The sequence below is a fragment of the Chenopodium quinoa genome, unplaced genomic scaffold (assembly GCF_001683475.1).
Source record: "Chenopodium quinoa cultivar QQ74 unplaced genomic scaffold, ASM168347v1, whole genome shotgun sequence".
Lineage (NCBI taxonomy): Eukaryota > Viridiplantae > Streptophyta > Magnoliopsida > Caryophyllales > Amaranthaceae > Chenopodium > Chenopodium quinoa.
Genome location: NW_018742204.1, coordinates 21,588,750 through 21,608,115, shown reverse-complemented (window position 1 = coordinate 21,608,115; position 19,366 = coordinate 21,588,750). Strand labels below are relative to the sequence as shown.

The 19,366-nt window shown below is 34.8% G+C and overlaps 4 protein-coding genes and 1 pseudogene across 4 annotated transcripts; all 5 read right to left on the bottom strand.

Moving 5' to 3' along the window:
• Positions 1-452: 452 nt before the first annotated feature.
• Positions 453-2,282, bottom strand: LOC110723327 (annotated as a pseudogene).
• Positions 2,283-2,660: 378 nt separating this feature from the next.
• Positions 2,661-4,253, bottom strand: LOC110723318 (anthocyanidin 3-O-glucosyltransferase 2-like). Its single transcript, XM_021902670.1, has one exon. It carries the CDS (start codon positions 4,233-4,235, stop codon positions 2,775-2,777), a length of 1,461 nt encoding a protein of 486 aa, XP_021758362.1. The 5' UTR covers positions 4,236-4,253; the 3' UTR covers positions 2,661-2,774.
• A 1,213-nt stretch (positions 4,254-5,466) lies between these two features.
• Positions 5,467-7,231, bottom strand: LOC110723308 (anthocyanidin 3-O-glucosyltransferase 2-like). The gene has a single exon (XM_021902662.1). It carries the CDS (start codon positions 7,024-7,026, stop codon positions 5,578-5,580), a length of 1,449 nt encoding a protein of 482 aa, XP_021758354.1. The 5' UTR covers positions 7,027-7,231; the 3' UTR covers positions 5,467-5,577.
• A 2,901-nt stretch (positions 7,232-10,132) lies between these two features.
• On the bottom strand, positions 10,133-12,152 carry LOC110723299 (anthocyanidin 3-O-glucosyltransferase 6-like). The gene has a single exon (XM_021902651.1). It carries the CDS (start codon positions 11,742-11,744, stop codon positions 10,293-10,295), a length of 1,452 nt encoding a protein of 483 aa, XP_021758343.1. The 5' UTR covers positions 11,745-12,152; the 3' UTR covers positions 10,133-10,292.
• A 5,220-nt stretch (positions 12,153-17,372) lies between these two features.
• On the bottom strand, positions 17,373-19,134 carry LOC110723289 (anthocyanidin 3-O-glucosyltransferase 2-like). The gene has a single exon (XM_021902638.1). It carries the CDS (start codon positions 18,956-18,958, stop codon positions 17,507-17,509), a length of 1,452 nt encoding a protein of 483 aa, XP_021758330.1. The 5' UTR covers positions 18,959-19,134; the 3' UTR covers positions 17,373-17,506.
• Between the last annotated feature and the right edge of the window lie 232 nt (positions 19,135-19,366).

Sequence of the window (19,366 nt, the reverse complement as noted above, 5' to 3'; positions counted from 1 at the left end):
AGACCAAAGAAAATAGTTCATTGTTTTTATGTTGTCCTTCTTTAACTTCAATTTTTTTATTAGAATTTAGAGTAAGAAGCTAGATATTATTGAAGGGACTATCAAACTCTGACTCAGACCATTCTGTTCATTTTATTTCTACTCAGGAAAATTTAGTTCAATTAATCCCAAATATTGCAAGTTAAGTATGTTTTTTTTTTATATATAATTTTTTGTAATATGTATTTTAGGATAATTTAATTACATATATAGTGTACAACAATTGTGGAAAAAACAATAGGACAAATAAATAAAGTATTGGAGTAAGTAAAATACTTCTTCTGCAATTACATTTCATTTAAGTCATTTCATTTACAGCGTTTGCCAATAAATAAATTTAAAAATGTATCAATATATTTTATTCTCAACAAATAAAAACAATGAATTATAATAAAAATAGTTATTATGACAGTGTTTTATTGCAACAATTATTATTCTGATGTATAAATCACAAAAGCGATAATACATATAATTGTCAAACTACATCACATAAGAACAGATCGTAGAAATGATTTTAGTCTTTTAGAGTGATGTACTCTAGTCTACATATGGTCAACCAATTAATTTTATTTAATGACTCCATCCTGAAGATCTAACAAACTCTACTATTGTACTAAATATGCAAGACCTCTTCAATAAAGCGACCCAAATTGTGATTAGAAGATCCACCAACTTTCAGAGCCTTCCTACTTAGATTTCTAATATCTCGCACTTTTCCCCTTATTTCATCATCGATATTCATTACCCTTTTCACACCATTTTCTACCTCCTCAGCCGTCACCAAATAATTTCCCTTACCTATCCCGAAATTTAGCCGATAATCTATACTAATCTCTACGGCCAATCCTAACTCCTTCACCAATTCGAAAGCATTCAACTGTTGCTCTGAGTACAACGGCCACGTAGCCATTGGGACACCAAACCATACACTTTCTAAAATCGAGTTCCACCCACAATGTGTCACAAATCCTCCGATAGCTTTATGGGCCAAGATTTGAACTTTTGAAACCCACTTAACTATTTTTCCTCTATGGGCCGTTCGGTCCACGAAGCCTTTAGGCAAGACCTCGTTAAGGTTGTCATTTTCGATTGAACTCCCTAGGTCGCCCTTTGGAGCCGACCGTGGTAGGGACCATAAGAATCGATACCCAGATTGATCTAATCCGTTGGCTATCTCTCGAACCTGGTCTGCCTCGAAGCCTCCCATGCTCCCGAAGCATAGAAACACGACCGAGGATAAAGGCTGCTCATCTAGCCACGCCATGATTGAGTCTTGATCTTGATCTCCCTGCTGGCTCTTTCCGTCGAGAGATAGAATGGGCCCCACAGGATAAATGGGAGGAATTTTAGTCTTACCCTGATCAAGCAAAACTCGAATCACATGCGATTCAAGATCCATAAATGTATTGACGAGAATACCCTTAGATTTTCTAAACATTCGACTAATTCAAGGCATATTAAGAATCAATTTAAGCCATTCACTTTCTTTATCGACAACACCAAACCAAGGCAACACTTTGACCGGAACTCGGTTCTTAAACTCGGTATCGGGATCAGCAAACTCATTGAAAATCACATCAACCCCCTCATCATCATAAAGAGATTGAACATAAAATTGTAGGCTTAAGAGGTTAGCCCCAGAGGTGAAGTAAAAATAAGAAGGGACATCAAGTTCATTAGCAACATCCATCATCGAGACATATAACATATCGAGGACAAAGGCGGAGGGTTTTGTACCTTGATCCTCGATCGCCTTCTTGACAAGAGGCTTTTTTGTCTCGATGATGGTGCTGAAGAAGTTAGGAGAAGTATGATCAGGTGTAGAGAAAGGTGGGAGAGTAACAAAGGTGATTTGGTTCGTGTCAGTTTCACGGGATTGAGACTCTATATAAGCATCGATGGCCTTCGAGGAGCTAAAGATTGGGGAATGGAGGATTACGAGTAGGATTGAAATGCGTTGGTCTTGTTCGACAAGGAGCTTGGCTAGCTCCACGGTTGAGGGTAAATGGCCCATTGCTGGGTTTGGAACCATAACAATAAGATTAGTTTCTGACATGTTTTCGGAATTCTTTGATGAGTATTGCTATTTCCTAAGCTAGCAAGCAATAACGAAAGTATGTGGTGGTAGAAGTATGAGGTTAATTATATGTTAGTGCTAAATATATAATACGATTAATACTTGGATTAAAATATATATTAATTTGGGTCATGATTTGGTCATGGCTTAGCTAGGCCACAGTACAAGATTCTTTGAAAGCAGGGCTAATATATTTATATATATAAAATTATAAATGCATTATTTAGTGTGCCATATTGTTTTACTATTGCAGTGGTTTACAATTGATTAATATCATAGTTATAGGGAGTATCTACGTATATACACACTGATCATACTATAGTTTAAGTACTTTTTTTTCTTTTTTTTTTAAAAAAAAAATGAGATAACATTTTTATTTCTCTATATATAAATCATGGTTAGCTTTTAAGAGTAAAAGTTCAAAGTCTCCTAAAAAATTGTAGTTGACAAATCACAAATGGGACACATTCTATAAGTTAACATATTAGATTATTCTCCTCTAGCAAAAAAGTGATACATTAAAATAATAGTGCTATAGTTTTAGACTAGATTTATCCGTAGGAAAAAAAAAAAAAAAAAAAAAAAACGTAAATTATTTAAGACTAGTACAAAACTCAACTACTACTTAATAGTCTACTATTTAACTGTATTTTTTTTCTTAATTGATGGCTACACTTTCTAAAACTTCTCCAATAAATCGAGTCAACCAAGTATGAGAAGATCCACCACATTCTAAAACCTTCCTACTTTTGTTCCTCATCTCATGTATTCTACCCTTCATTGACTCATTCAAACTCATCAATTTCCTCACACCATTTTCCACCTCATCAGCTGTTACCGTAAAATTTGCAACTTTTTTCATCAAATTCCTTTGATAATCCATCCTAATCTCAACAGCAACTTCAAATTCTTTTACTAGTTCAAATGCATTTAGCTGTTGCTCCGAGTACATCGGCCATGTGGCAATCGGGACTCCGAACCACATGCCTTCTAGTACCGAGTTCCATCCACAATGAGACACGAACCCACCTATAGCTCGATGAGCGAGCACATGAACTTGTGGGGCCCACCCGATTATTTTCCCTCGATGGGCCGTCCGATCCAAGAACCCTTGAGGGAGGGCATCATCGAAGGTCTCATTTTCACTAGGAAGCACATGCTTACTCTCAGAATATGGCCTACGTAACGACCACAAGAAACGATGGCCGGACCGGTCTAACCCATTTGCTATCTCCTTTACTTGCTCCTCGTCGAAGCTTCCCATGCTACCAAAGCATAGGAACACCACCGAGGAAGTAGGTTGCTCGTCCAACCACCTCATGATCGAGGCTCGATCATCCTCCCTTGGACCGCCACGACTATTTTCCTCGAGGGCTAGAATAGGACCGATGGGGTAAACTGTTGGAATCTTGTCATGATCATGCAAACTTCGAATAAGACCGGGTTCCAACTCCGTGAAAGTATTGACTAGTATTCCCTTAGTTTCTCGAAACTTCCGAGTTAAATCGTCGAAAAAAGTTGGACACTCACTATCCTTATCGAAAAGCAACATAGGCAATGCTTTAGCCGGCACCCGGTTCTTAAACCCTGGTAGGTCTAACTCGACATCATCCGAGTAACTAAATTCGGAACCAATACAAACACCCTTTTCATCGAAACGTTCTTGGAGATAAAACATGAGATTCAAAAGTGATGCACCCGCAGTAAAGTACACATAAGAAGGGACTTGAAGCTCCTTAGCAATGTCGATAAAGTTGACACACATGAGATCAAACACGAATGCAGCCGGTTTTCTAGACCGATCCTTAACGGCTTGCTTGATGAGAGGCTTTTGAAGGTCGATGATTGCACTGAAGAAGCCGCTAGAAGCAGGATCCGGTGGGCTTGACAAAGGCGGTAGTGTAAGGAACGTAATGTAGTCGGAATCGACTTCATGGGATTGAGACTCGATATAGGCATCGATGGTGGCGGAATTATGCATTGGCATGTGAAAGACTATAACTAAGATTGAGATGCGCTTGTCATTTTTGATGACGAGCTTGGCGAATTCGACGGCTGAGACTAAGTGGCCAGTCCCTGGGGTTGGGACTAACACTAGCTCGGCCTTCGGCATTTTCATAATATTTTGTATCGTGAATTTGTGATTAGTACTTGTATATATACATATATGCTTGGATAGTGACACATTCTTCTTAAAGAATTAGTCTTGTTTCATCTCCTATCAATTCTCCAAGGATTATTGTTGTTAGTTAGATCGTATATTTTTTTTTGGAAGTTATTATATTAATCTGCCAATCCCATTTCTTATTCTATTTATTTATTTATTTATTTATTTATTTTAAAACTTTCTTATTCTGTTAATATACTCATATCATTATATTCGTTTTCCTTGTTTTGTTAGTCTATTATTCTTTATTTTTTTTTATTTATTTTTTATTTCCATCTTGAAGATACCTATTCTTTCCAACAAACTACTCCTTTTATATTTTAAAGCACATAATAATTTAGTGATTGCATTAAGTTTGATACACCTCTATCATAAATTAGTTGCGCAACATTTATATAACTGTCTACGGTATAAATATATGAGATGCATCGACTACTAAAATCTATTTTTTTTAATGGACATTTTGTGAAAAACTACCTTTATAAATTTGTGCATTTACATAGGTAAAAACTAGTATGTTAATGGCCGAATTGCAATCAAAGTTTAATTTACAAGATTTGACCTTTATAAAAGACAAATGTGACAATTATATTTTAACACGATTACACAAAGGATGTATGCCAAAAGATTATTTCCCAATATCTGAATACACAAATCCACATCCAATCATCCACCATATTATAATGGATGAAAAAACCTTCTAATAGTAATACAGTATACTGTATTAAATTATTAGCTAGTTAATTGATGAAAAGGATAGTAATATATAATATAGTATCATTCTATGAGATGCTCCAAAAAGATAATTCGGCGGAGGTGTTCACAAGTGCGGAGTGCAAATCTGTGCCACGGAAAATAAGACCTTCTAGATTACATTTTGCTTGCAAGTTACAACCATATACTTCAAACAAGAAACAAACAAATAAATGAAAAGTAAAAGTATGTTACATTACTATCTCCTTTAATGTAACGCATGCATGTATACAAACATCACGACACAAAATAACAACAAAAATGCTACTACGTTTTCTTTGTTAGGCTTTGCCCACTTCCACATCCAAAAATAAAATAATAATAATAATTAAAAAAAAAAATAGAAATTAGAATACGTATTTTCTTAACATTCACCTTCATAAGTAGATTGCGTTGTTGCTAATATTTCTATTTTTTTTTTAAAAAAAAAAAAAAAAAACTTTAATTTAATAATAATAGAATACATACGACTTAATAAATTGAACCTAAATAACAACCAAATACAACAAATTATAATAAATAGATAACTACACACGAGACTTTAAGCAACATTACTCAAAACATCTTCAATAAATTGACCCAGCCTTTTATGAGATGAACCACCATCTTCTAATGCACTTCTACTTTTGTCACTCATCTCCCTTACTTTGTTCTTGGTCTCCTCATCCAAACTCATCAACTTCTTCACCCCATTCTCAATCTCCTCCGCGGTCACAGTATAGTTTCCTTTCCTAGTCTTCCAATCACTTCGATAATCAATCCTTATCTCCACCGCTAGTCCAAGCTCCTTCACTAGCTCGAATGCATTCAATTGTTGCTCTGCATACATCGGCCACGTAGCCATAGGCACCCCAAACCACAAACTCTCCAATGTCGAGTTCCAACCACAATGTGACACAAACCCTCCTACGGCCTTATGGCCTAGGATTGAGACTTGTGGTGCCCATCCTATAATTTTCCCTCTTTCGGCCACACGGTCTAGAAAGCCTTCGGGTAATACGTTCTCAAATGTATCATGCTCACTTGGCATTTCAAGTTTATCCTTGGGTGGTGGTTTTCGTAAGGACCACAAGAACCGGTGTCCGGACTTCTCTAGGCCGTTAGCTATCTCCATCACTTGATCTTCATCGAAACATCCCATGCTCCCAAAGCAGAGAAACACTACCGAAGATAAAGGTTGATCATCTAGCCATCTTATAATAGACTCCCCATCATCACCTCGGTGCCCACCTCGGTCCTTCGTATCAAGCTCCAAGATGGGACCCACTGGATAAATTTCCAGCATACCATGCTTACTCACTTGATCGAACAAAGGTTGTAGACCAAACGTTTCAAGCTCAGTGAACGTATTTACTATTATACCCTTGGATTTTTTAAACTCCCTTGATTGATCAAGAAACCTGAAAGACCCAATTTCCTTGCTGACTATCCCTTCAGGGACAACTTTTCCGGGGACCCGGTTAACAAAGCCGGGTGCATCGAACTCGATATCCGGGTCGTCGAGTTTAGCAGCGACGTCAATGCCTTGATCATCTTCCAACATAAGGAAGTGAAATACAATATTTAACATACTAGCTCCGGAAGCAAAGAAAATATACGAGGGGACCATGAAGTGATCGGCAACTTCAATCATGGTAGTGCAAAACATGTCGAGGACAAACCCGGCAAGGCTGCCGGCCTTGACTTTGTCCTCGACAGCGGTTTGAACGAGTGGTTTATGGAGGCTGATTAGGGTGATGAAGAAGTTGGGGGAGGTGGAGTCAGGAGGGTTAGAGAGGGGTGGTAACGAACAGAACGTGAGGCGAGTAGGGTAATGATTGTCACGTGATTGGGATTCGATGAAGGAGTTTAGCATGTGGGAAGTCATGGGGATGTTGAAGATGAGGATGAGGATTGAAATGCGGTGGTCGCGGTCGAGGATGCGCTTGGCTAATTCTACGGCGGAGAGAAGGTGGCCCATTCCTGGTGTTGGTACAAACACCAGCTCCATTGTATTTCAGATGGAGTGCAGTATAGTAGTGAAAAGATAGGAACAAGTCAAGAAGATAGTAATTGTATAGTTGTATTGTATATTAAACAAATAATGTTACAAGGAGGGGTATATATAATACTTTGTACTTATGTAGGAAGTAAAATTTAGAAAGTGGTATGACTTTATGGTTATAAATTTGACTGTACTATTTATGTACAAATTAATAAATTTAAAAACATATACTTACTAGACTAATATATACTTCACATTTTGTAGTTAATATGGAGTAATTGTTACTATCTTTGTTTAACAACTAAAAATAAAATTGTTACTGTTACTGTTTATGTTATTCGATTTGTTGTAGTATATACTTTTATTGTACCGAATACTATTTGTATCTTTGTTTCAACATTAAAACTTTACATACTTGTTAATACGCTAATTTGACTCTAACTATAAATAAGTACTAGTAAATATTAGAGTAGTAAAAATTATTTTGAAAATAATTGATATAATGAAACTTTATATCACAACAATTTTATTCATGATTATTTTTATTATAATATAAACTTGTAAAAAAAAAAAATCATAATCAATGTGAATATAATAATGAAAAAAGTGTAATGTATTACTGCATTATAGAATAGAACTTCTTAAGTTTCTTGGAAACAACTTCTCAATTGTCTTGTTACTTAAAAAAGACAAATTTTTAAAAAAGTAGGCTTAGTTGCCCATGCCGCACTAGAGATGGGGCTAAATACCCGAAATGGTCCAAGTGTACGTGGATGGGATCCGTCCACACAAACAAAATTATAATCTTGATCTCCTCTCCTTCATACATCGTGAGCTACTTGTATATGATAACGATGACTAAATTATGGATGGTGCAAATTATAAATCGTAACTAGATTAGCCCTCGTGCTATGCACGATTTTAAATATAAAAAAATAATAAATAAATAAATAAATTCAATATAGTATAAAATAATTAAATTACAAAATGAGGGTTTCTGAAAGAGATCACTAATACGTTTTTGGTTAATTGATGTTCACACTTTAATTTATTTATTAAAAATTATTTTCCCAATATTAAATTTGGAAGGAGAAAAATATGAGAAAAATGATGTCATAAACAATTTTGGAGGGAAATTTTTTCATGAAAAATTGACATGTGTACAATAATGATGTAAGCGGTTTCTATTTTAGTTATAATTATAGATTATAGATTATAGATTAGTAATGATAATGATGGTCATTTACAACTACTATAATCTATATCTATATCTATATCTATACTTAGTATTTAAAAACACAAACCACAAATCTATACTAAGCCACATGTCACCATAATCACTCATATGCCACATGTCACCACTCTTAATCCTTTCTTTTTAAATTCCCATTGTAATTTAAAAAATATATATATAATGTTTGAGTCTTTAATCTTTATGCATTCTAAAACTTACAAATTTAAGTAAGAAAATCAAGTGTTTCATATTCAATATAAAAAAATAAAGTTAAACTAATTAGTGTTCATTACATTAACAATAAAAAAGTCTTTTCATCTTCTAAACTTAGGGCCTGTTCTCTTATGTTGAAGTTCAGTTCAGTTCAGTTCAGTTCGGCTCCTAATTTCCTTCTCTTATAAAATATTCATTTCAATTCAATTCAGTTCAGTTCAGTTCAGCTCATCTCAGCTCAGCTTAGTTCAGCTCAATTCAGTTCAGTTCAGCTGAGTTCAGTCAATGAGAACAGACCCTTAAATATAACTTAAACCAATGTGTCATTTCATGCCCTGCAATATACTTCCTCCGTTTTCTTTTAAATGCAAAACACCCTTTAGTGCGATAATTAAGAAAGGTGGGGTTTACATGATATAATAAACTTTAAAATAAGATGAGTGGTTGTTAGGAGTGTAATTTAGTGGGCCATGTGCTTTAAATAAGGGATATAGTATAGTTTTTCCCTAAAGTAACTTTCCTTTTATAGTGTGTTGCAAGTATTGTGACATTTCCTTTTTAGGGAAGTGTTGCAAGTAAAAGAAAACGGATGAAGTATATGTATATATACCTAACTAAATTCCACAACAACACCGATACTTTTCAAGAAAAATAACCTAAGTAACAACCCGTGCATCGAACGGGTCAAAAGACTAGTTATACTCTATGATTAGGTATTATGGAACAGAGTGTATTAATATTTTATACTCCTTCCTCTTTTTTTTCAGTAGGAAAAAAAATGAGGATTATAGGCAAAAAAAAAAAAAAAAAAAAGATTATAGGTTTCCCATTTTAAAACTATTGCTCTAAATAAAAGTCATTTATGAAAATTATTGCACTTAAAGTCTGTTCTCTTCAGCTTAATTTCAGTATAGTTCAGATCAGCTCCGCTTAATTCAGCTTAGCTCAGTTTAATTTTTGAGTTCCTTCTCTCATAAACAATTTATTTCAAGTCTATTTAGTTCAGTTCAGCTCAGCTCAGCTCAGTTCAATAAATTAGAATAGACCCTTATATAAACAAATTAAAGGTTGTAACCTTTACTATAATATATTGTAATTTTCAAATGTTAATGATTGCAATTTCAATAAAACGAACATTAAGGGCTTGTTCTCTTACGTTGAAATTTAGTTCAGTTTAGTTCAGTTTAGCTCAGTTCAGTTCAGCTCAGCTCAGTTCAGTTCCTAATTTTCTTCTCTTATAAAATATTCAGTTCAATTCAGTTGAGTTCAGTCAATGAGAACATGCCCTAAGTGTTTTCTAATTAAATTTTACTTCCAGGGATGAGGTCATGGATGAGGTGGGAAATGGAAGGGTAATAAGATCTAGGGGAAAACAAAAGGTATATATTGCTGATGTTGAGTCGATAATCACGTAGTTGCTAGTTAATCTTTTGGCCTAATTTAATTAAAGTAGGCCATCTTATTTTGTTTGTACTTTAATTTTAGCTATAATGTTATCATTTACAAAAATATCACCCTATGTGACTACAAAATGCTTATATTACTATATTTATATATTTTTTTACCATTTATTAACTCGCCAGGACCCTACAACAATAACTCAACAATCACTATAAATATATAGTCATTATTAAAAAAAAAAAAAAAAATTAAAAAAACCCTATAAATATATAATCAGATACCAAGTACATGTAAATGATATGATACAGTACATAACATAGATAGATCACGTTACATTAAGTAGTAAGTCAAAGCTTAGAATACATTAACAAATGCAATCAGTTTGCAACACTTTATGACGTATAGTCCATATAAACCAAATACTTTAAGCAACATTATTCAAAACATCTTCAATAAATTGACCCAACCTTTTATGAGATAAACCACCATCTTCTAATGCATCTCTACTTTTGTCACTCATTTCCCTTACTTTGCTCTTGGTCCCCTCATCCAAACTCATCAACTTTTTCACCCCATTCTCGATCTCCTCCGCGGTCACCTTAATGTTTCCTTTCTTAGTCTTCCAATCACGTCGATAATCAATCCTTATCTCCACCGCTAGTCCAAGCTCCTTCACTAGCTCGAAAGCGTTCAATTGCTGCTCTGAGTGCAACGGCCACGTAGCCATAGGCACCCCAAACCACAAACTCTCTAGTATCGAGTTCCAACCACAATGTGACACGAACCCTCCTACAGCCTTATGGCTTAGGATCGAGACTTGTGGTGCCCACCCTATAATTTTCCCTCTTTCTTCCGTACGGTCTAGAAAGCCCTTAGGTAATGCTTCCTCAAATATTTCATTCTCACTTGGTAGTTCAAGTTCACCCTCGATTGGTGGTCTTCGTAAGGACCACAAGAACCGATATCTGGACTTCTCTAGGCCGTTAGCTATCTCAATTACTTGATCTTCATCGAAGCTGCCCATGCTCCCGAAGCAGAGAAACACCACCGAAGATGGAGGTTGATCATCTAGCCATTTTATAATAGACTCCTCATCATCACCTCGGTGCCCACCTCGGCCCTTAGTATCGAGCTCCAAGATGGGGCCCACAGGATAAATTGCCGGCACACCATCCTTACTCGCTTGATCAAACAAATATTGTACACCAAACGTTTCAAGTTCAGTGAACGTATTTACTATTATACCCTTGGATTTTTTAAACTTCTTAAAGTGATCAAAAAACCTAGAAGAAGACCCAAATTCCTTGCTGACTAAACCTTCAGGGACAACTTTCCCGGGGAGACGGTTAATGAACCCGGGTACATCCAATTCGATACCCGGTTCGTTGAGTTTAGCAGCGATGTCAACCTCTTGATCATCTTCCAACACAAAGAAATGAAATAAAAGATTTAACATACTTGCTCCGCAAGTAAAGAAAATATACGAGGGGACCATGAAGTGGTCAGCAACTTCAATCATGGTAGTGCAAAACATGTCGAGGACAAACCCGGCAAGGCTACCGGCCTTGACTTTGTCCTCGACAGCGGTTTTAACGAGTGGTTTATGAAGGCTAATGAGAGTTTGGAAGTAGTTAGGGGAGGTGGGGTCTGGAGGGTTTGAGAGGGGTGGCAATGAAGAGAAGGTGAGGCGAGTAGGGTAATGGTTGTCACGTGATTGGGAGTTGATGAAGGAATTGAGCATTTGGGAATTCATGGGGATGTTTAAGATGAGGATGAGGATCGAAATGCGGTGGTCGCGGTCAAGGATGCGCTTGGCTAACTCTACGGCGGAGAGAAGGTGGCCCATTCCTGGTGTTGGTATAAGCACCAACTCCATTTAATTTTTTAAAGATGGATTAGTAAAGTGATTAGTGAGAAGATAGGAAGAAGAAGTGTATTAAACAAATGCCACGTGATGGGTATATATGATACGAATTACTACCTCTGTTACATATTATTTGCGACGACTAGACATTTTCTCTCTACTTTATGTCAAATCGTTGAAAATAATATGTAACGGAGGTAGTACGTAGATATATAATTGCTTAAATTTTTTAAGATACTAGATTAGCTTTCGTGTGATGTACGGATATAATACAAATATGAGAATTTTCTATAATAGGTTAAATTTTCTAAGATATTATACAAACTCAAATATATTAAACCCACAAAAATAACAGATAAGACAATTGGTCAAATGTATTAAGCCGACAAAATTGAAAATTTGAGGAGCATTGGCCTAAGTTAAAAAAAAATAAATAAATAAATAAATAAATAATAAAAATCGGACTATTCAAAAAGTTCAAAATTAAAGGAATTGGAAATTGGTCAGGTATGAGGAGTTAATTCAAGTTAGGAAAAAAGATTTAATCTCCATTAGTCAATTTTTAATCTATGAAAATCATTTTTAAAAATATAAGTCAAAATTTCCCCAAATAAAATCTTGTTGACTTGAGATCCAAATTCATCATATATCTAGTAAAATCGCTTCAATCACTAAATATCGTATATTTTGGGTTTATACTAAACAATATTTTTTATCGCTAAATTTAAAAATTACAATGTACTTGTTAAAAATGTTAATACACTAGTTTCACCCTAATTATAAATAGTACAAGTAAAAATTATTGTGAAAGTAATTGATATAATGAAAAGTTATATCATAACAATATTTTGCATGATGTTTTTTCTTATAATACATACGTGTAAAAAAAATTAAAATCAAAATTAATACTAATAAAAAAAATAAAAACAAAAATTTTAATGTAGTCAGTTATATACGTGGTAGAATAGTGGGGATAACTTTTGAATTGTCTTAGCTTGTTACGTGAAAAAGACAAATTCTAAAAGAGTTCACAATCAAAACTCAAGACAATCCCAAGTCCCCAAGTTTTTTTTTTTTTTTTGAAGAAAAGTCCCCAGTATTGATAGTGGGCTAATCCCCGAAATGGTCCCAGGGCCGTAGCAAGGGGAGGGCAGCTGGGGCTGCCCTGGACCCCTTATTAAAAAGTCCAGCTTTAGTATGATACAAGGTCCCAGAAAAATATACTTCGTACTAAATAATACTATGTATATATATTTTTAAGAAAAAAGAAATAAAGAAAACAAAAAATGTGTACTATACAACACTACAATAGTGCCATAGAATTCCAAAATATCAAATGACATTTTTTGTCAACGTATTTCTTCTCTAATTCTTTGCCCAAATTATTCACTTTCCTAAGTGAATTTGATTAACAAAAAAAAATTGTCATTAATTTTAATTGTATCCCCGTTTTTGGTAATTTTATTTTTCAAAATGTATCTCATTACAATTTTCAATTAGTTAAATTTCTTCTCTTTCTCGATTCAATTGAAGATGAAAACTAAAACAAACGGTCTTTTTACTCTTCAATTTTTAACGGGGATTTATCTAATTATATATAATTCTCTTTGCATACCCTACTTTTTTTTTTGAATGGTGCATACATGACTTTATTCATCAAGTTCTCTTATTTGTATTAAATTATATTTTTCTTAAACTTTATAACTACTTTCATTCAAATATTACAAAATTTGGGGAAAAAAAATCAAATTGATTGGTTGGATACTTGGTTTGAATGGTTCGGCTGGTGTAATTATTTCAACGAGAGTTACGGGAATGTAATTTCAATGTTTTATGAAATTTGATGTTTTTAAATTATTAATCATAATAAAATATGTATTTTCATTTTGCATACCCAATTTTCTTAAAATTTTATATAGTATATGTGAAATAGGGCCCCAATTTATGTTTTTGCCCCGGGCCACCGAAATCTAAGAAACGGCCCTGAATGGTCCAAGTGTACGTTGATGGGATCCGTCCACACAACAAAATTATAATTTTTTTTTTTGACAAGAACAAAATTATAAGTGTTTTAAACACCGTCAATAAAAATGATCACCACCGATAACATTTGGTGTGTAAGGACAATCATACCCTTACTACTTCACCATCCCTTCATCCTCCCGGCAACCCACAACCCCTTCCAACCAGCGATCACAACCCCTTTTGACCGACGACCTACCACACCCCCCTCTATGACAACCCACCACCTTCCCTAGCCGGCGTGAAGGTGATATTTTTTTTATTTCAGGCAACTGTGGTAACCGGAGCCCAAAACCGGTTACCGTGCGTGGTAACTGAAGCCCAAAACCGGTTACCAACTTACCTCACACGACAACCGGTTTTGGGCTCCGGTTACCGTGCACCTTAACTGATTCTATGGTAATAACTGGAGCCCAAAACCGATTACCATGCACGATAACCGTTTTTGAGCTTCGGTTATCATGCACGGTAACCGATTTTAAGCTCCGTTTACGCAGTAATTGATTTTTGGCTTTGGTTACCGCAATTGCCTGAATTTTTTTTTTTTTTTAAAAAGGAGGGAAGGTGGTGGGTCGCCGGTTAGTGTGGTAGGGGTGGTGGTGGTGGTGGTGGTCGTCAATTAGGGTGGTGGTGGCAAGGTGTTAATGATTGATGGCAAGAGGGAAGATAGTAGTGAAGTACTAAGAACATGGTTGTCCATTCACACTAAATATTGGCGGTTTTTTTGTTTTTTCTTTTCTTTGGCTTTAGCCTCATTTGCATAAAAAAAAAAAAAAAAAAAAAAAAAAAAAAAAAAAAAATTGGCGATTTTGATAATTTTGGATGGCGGTATTTTAACACCTCTATTATAATCTTGATCTCCTCGCTCCTTCATACATCATGAGCTACTTGTAAATTATAACGATGACTAGTCATCGATGGTATAAATTATAAACCGTAATTAGAAAAGATAATGATGATCATTTATAACTACTATAATCAATCTACAATTAGGTATATGAAACAATTTTTTTTTTTTTTTTTTTTTTTGTTGTGACAAGAACAAAAAGATTTTTTTTTTTTAGAACGAACAAAAAGAATTTTATTAATGAAAGATAGTCAAATGATACTTATAAACAATACTTATGAAATTTAAGATTCCAATATATGTACAAATCATCTTAGAACTAGTTACATCGCAGATTCGATCAACGATCGCCTTAATAAAAAATAAAAAATAAAAACTTCATCCGAAACGAAGCAATACAATCTGTAACTTAGCACTGATTCGACTTGTGATCTACGAATGAGTAATTGTTTGGATGAAAAAACTCATCACATGGCCTTCTAAATACTTTAGGAGACGATAAAACCCTAAATATTCGATCTTTAGCCCACGAACAAACAAAAAAAATAAGCCTAATTGAATAAACACCATCCTAAGAATGAGATCCATTTATTGAAAGCAATTAAAAAGTTTTTTGGGGCTTACCACCGATACAAACATCGGTAAAAACCCCTACAAAAAAATACAATTGAGATCAGAAGAATAGAGATGAAAGATGGAGAAAAAAAGGAGAAGAGTGAAGGAAAATTAAACTTTAAAAAAACACAGAAAAAATCTAGCAATGGAGGCTAGAAAAACCCTCCCAAGAGGAGATTTTTTTTCTATGGAGGTGGATGCACGATGCTCCGTGCATCCGTTTTCTCTTTAAAAACGCGGAATGAACATTCCGTTGTTCAGTAAAGAACATACATTTGTTTTGTAAAGAACATATAGTTTTTTCATAAAAAACATCACATATAGCTGTATTGTAATGAACATATAGTTGTTTTATAAAGAACATATACCTATTTTGTAAAAAAAACATCCAACTTCACGTTCTTTATATAAATCTAAAGTACATCCGTAATATTAATTAAAAAATGATAATTAGAGGTGATCAACTTTGGCCCGGCCCGGCCCGATCCAACCCGAAAATAGGGCGGGTTTAGACAAGCCTAAAAATGCATTTTTAGTTAAAAAAAGTCCAAACTCGGCCCGAAAAAAAGCCGAAAAGCCCACTACATTTTCCGGGTTTTTTGGACACGAGCTATTATGTTATAGCCCAGCCTGGCTCGAATTTTTTATCACCTTTAATGATAATATAATGTAATGAACATTATATTTATTCAACCACCATAATCTAAAGACAAAATTCAAAGAACATTTCAAAATAAACAATTAACATATGTCGCAAATAAAAGTGCATTATTCTGACAATCAAAGAACATGAAGATAAAGAACATTATTTAACTGCACGGTATGTTCTTTACAATTTTATAACATGTTCTTTGCACTTTAACGGAATGTTCTTTACATTTCTATACAATGTTCTTTACAATTCTATAATATGTTCCTTTCACTTAAACTAAATGTTCTTTATATTTCTATGCAATGTTCTTTCCGCTTTTTTTTGGAAGAGATGCACCATGTGGATCGTGCATCCGCCTGCACGAACCATGCATTGCCCAAGAGGAAATCGTATAGGGAATCAAAAAAACCCTTCCAAGGAGAAACCCTAATCTACTTTTTTTTTTTTTTTTTTAAAATATTGTTGAAAAATTAAAAATTATGAAATAAAGATTTAAAGTGGATGAATAATTAATAGTTTAATACTTCGTATAAAAGTAAGTGATGCAGAAGAAAATGAATGAAGAAAATTTGAGGATCATTACAGGCTTAAAGAGATTCATACGATTCCATATTTAGAATTATTGCATTAAACAAAAGTCATTTATAAAAATTGCTCCACAAATAAAAGGAGGATGTAACCTTTGTTAAAATATAATCACCAATTTTAACGATTACAATTTCAATAACAAGAATTAGTAATTAAATTTGACTTTTCGAGATGAGGTCATGGATGAGGTATTGAGGTGGGATATGGAAGCAGGGTAGTAAGATCTTGTGGTAAAAGAAAAGTATTGCTGCTGTTGGGGGCGATAGCCATGTAGTTGCTAGCTAACCTTTTGGCCTAATAACTTATTAAACCTTGTCACCATCTTTACTTATTGGTACCTTTTAGCTAGAATCTACTCTATCTTTAGTTATTGGTATTAAGCTAGAATGATAAATTCTACTCTGTATCATTTACAAAAAATATCACGATATTTTTTTTTTAACATAAACTAGAGATAATTATATTAATAGGCTAAAGCCTTTGGTTTAATTACATCAAGCACCAAATAATTTATACAATGAAAATTGATGCCTACCAAAAGAATGCCTAAAATATCACGATATGTGACTACAAAGTGGTTATATTACTGTATATGTACGGTATGATTATTTACGGTTTAATTTAATATTTATTAACTCGCCATGAACAATCACTATAATATTATATTGTAGTCTACATGTAAATGATATGATAATAAATATTAATATGATCAATATTGCTTCCTATAAAATAATGATGATAAGGAGATACAAACACCTATCTCTTGTAAAAAAATAGTTATTTAATTATATAAGCTAAATATCAACTATGTTATGAACATAAAAATAAGTGTATATAAATATTAATCATACGGTCTAATTAAAAATAAATAAATAAAAACCATTAATATCAAATACATATAATAAAAATATAATAATAACAATCGGTACGCATTAATTAATAAATTAATGCAACACTTTATAGCGCTCGATTTACGCATTAATTAATAAATTAAATGCAATTAATTTGCAACACTTTATGGCGTACACAGTCCATATAAAACCAAATACTTTAAGCAACGTTACTCATAACATCTTCAATAAATTGACCCAACCATTTATGAGATGAACCACCATCTTCTAATGCATTTCTACCTTTGTCACTCATTTCCCTCACTTTGTTCTTCGTTTCCTCATCCAAACCCATCAACTTTTTCACCCCATTCTCAATCTCCTCCGCGGTCACCGTAAAGTTTCCTTTCCTAATCTTCCAATCACGACGATAATCCATCCTAATCTCCACCGCTAGTCCAAGCTCCTTCACTAGCTCGAACGCATTCAATTGTTGCTCCGCATACAACGGCCACGTGGCCATAGGCACCCCGAACCACAAACTCTCCAAAGTCGAGTTCCAACCACAATGTGACACAAACCCTCCAACGGCCTTATGGCTTAGGATTGACACTTGTGGTGCCCACCCTATAACTTTACCTCTTTCGGATGTCCGGTCAAGAAAGCCTTCGGGTAACACGTTCTCAAATGTTTCGTGCTCACTTGGCATTCCAACTTTACCCTCGGGTGGTGGTTTTCGTAAGGACCACAAGAACCGATGTCCGGACTTCTCTAGGCCGTTAGCTATCTCCATCACTTGATCTTCCTCGAAGCTTCCCATACTTCCGAAGCAGAGAAACACTACCGAAGACGAAGGTTGATCATCTAGCCATTTTATAATTGACTCCTCACTTTCAACTCGGTCCCCACCTCGACCCTTAGTATCGAGCTCCAAGATGGGACCCACAGGATAAATTGCCGGTACACCATTTTTACCCACTCGATCGAACAAAGATTGTACACCATATGTTTCAAGCTCAATGTAGGTATTTACGATTATACCCTTGGATTTTTTAAACGCCCTTGTATGATTAAGAATCATGGAAGACCCACTTTCCTTGTCGAGGAACACCGCAGGGACAACCTTCCCCGGGACTCGGTTGACGAACCCGGGCGTATCGAACTCGATACTCGGGTCGTTGAACTTAGTTGCAGTGTCAACCCCTTGATCATCTTCCAACATTTGAAAGTGAAATGCAAGATTTAACAAACTAACTCCAGAAGTGAAGAAAATATACGAGGGGACCATGAAGTGGTCAGCAACTTCAATCATGTTAGTGCAAAACATGTCGAGGACAAACCCGGCAAGGCCGGAACCGGCCTTGACTCGGTCCTCGACAGCGGTTTTAACGAGTGGTTTATGGAGGTCGAGGAGGGTTTGGAAGAAGTTGGGGGAGGTGGGGTTAGGAGGGTTGGAGAGGGGTGGTAACGAACAGAACGTGAGGCGAGTAGGGTAATGATTGTCACGTGATTGGGATTCGATGAAGGAGTTTAGCGTTTGGAAAGTTGTGGGGCTGTTGATGATGAGGATGACGATCGAAATACGGTGGTCACGGTCGAGGATGCGCTTGGTTAACTCTACGGTGGAGAGAAGGTGGCCCATTCCTGGGGTTGGCACAAACACTAGCTCCATTTGTAAATTTGGTTCAGTTGCTTGGTTTATTTTTTTAAGATGGAAGTTTAAGTTTGAGAAGGTATGAATAAGATTGTGCTAAATAAATGCAACATCTAGGGAGTATATATACAAATGGTATGTAATAGGAGTAAGAGGTACGGAGTACATGGATATATTTATATAAAAGTCATATTTAAAGTAGTACTCATATATATTAAACTAGTCTGTAGATAAATTAATTTTGTCTTAAAAATAAAAAATAAAAATCTAAACAGAAAATAAAATTAATATAAAGTGGAGGAAATAGTACTTATACGTTTTAAAATAAAAATTAAAAACTATTTACCCATTAATTGTTGTTCGGATTGTCTCAATAATGTATACCCATATTGTATCAAAATTCTTATAACTTTACTAATGTATAAT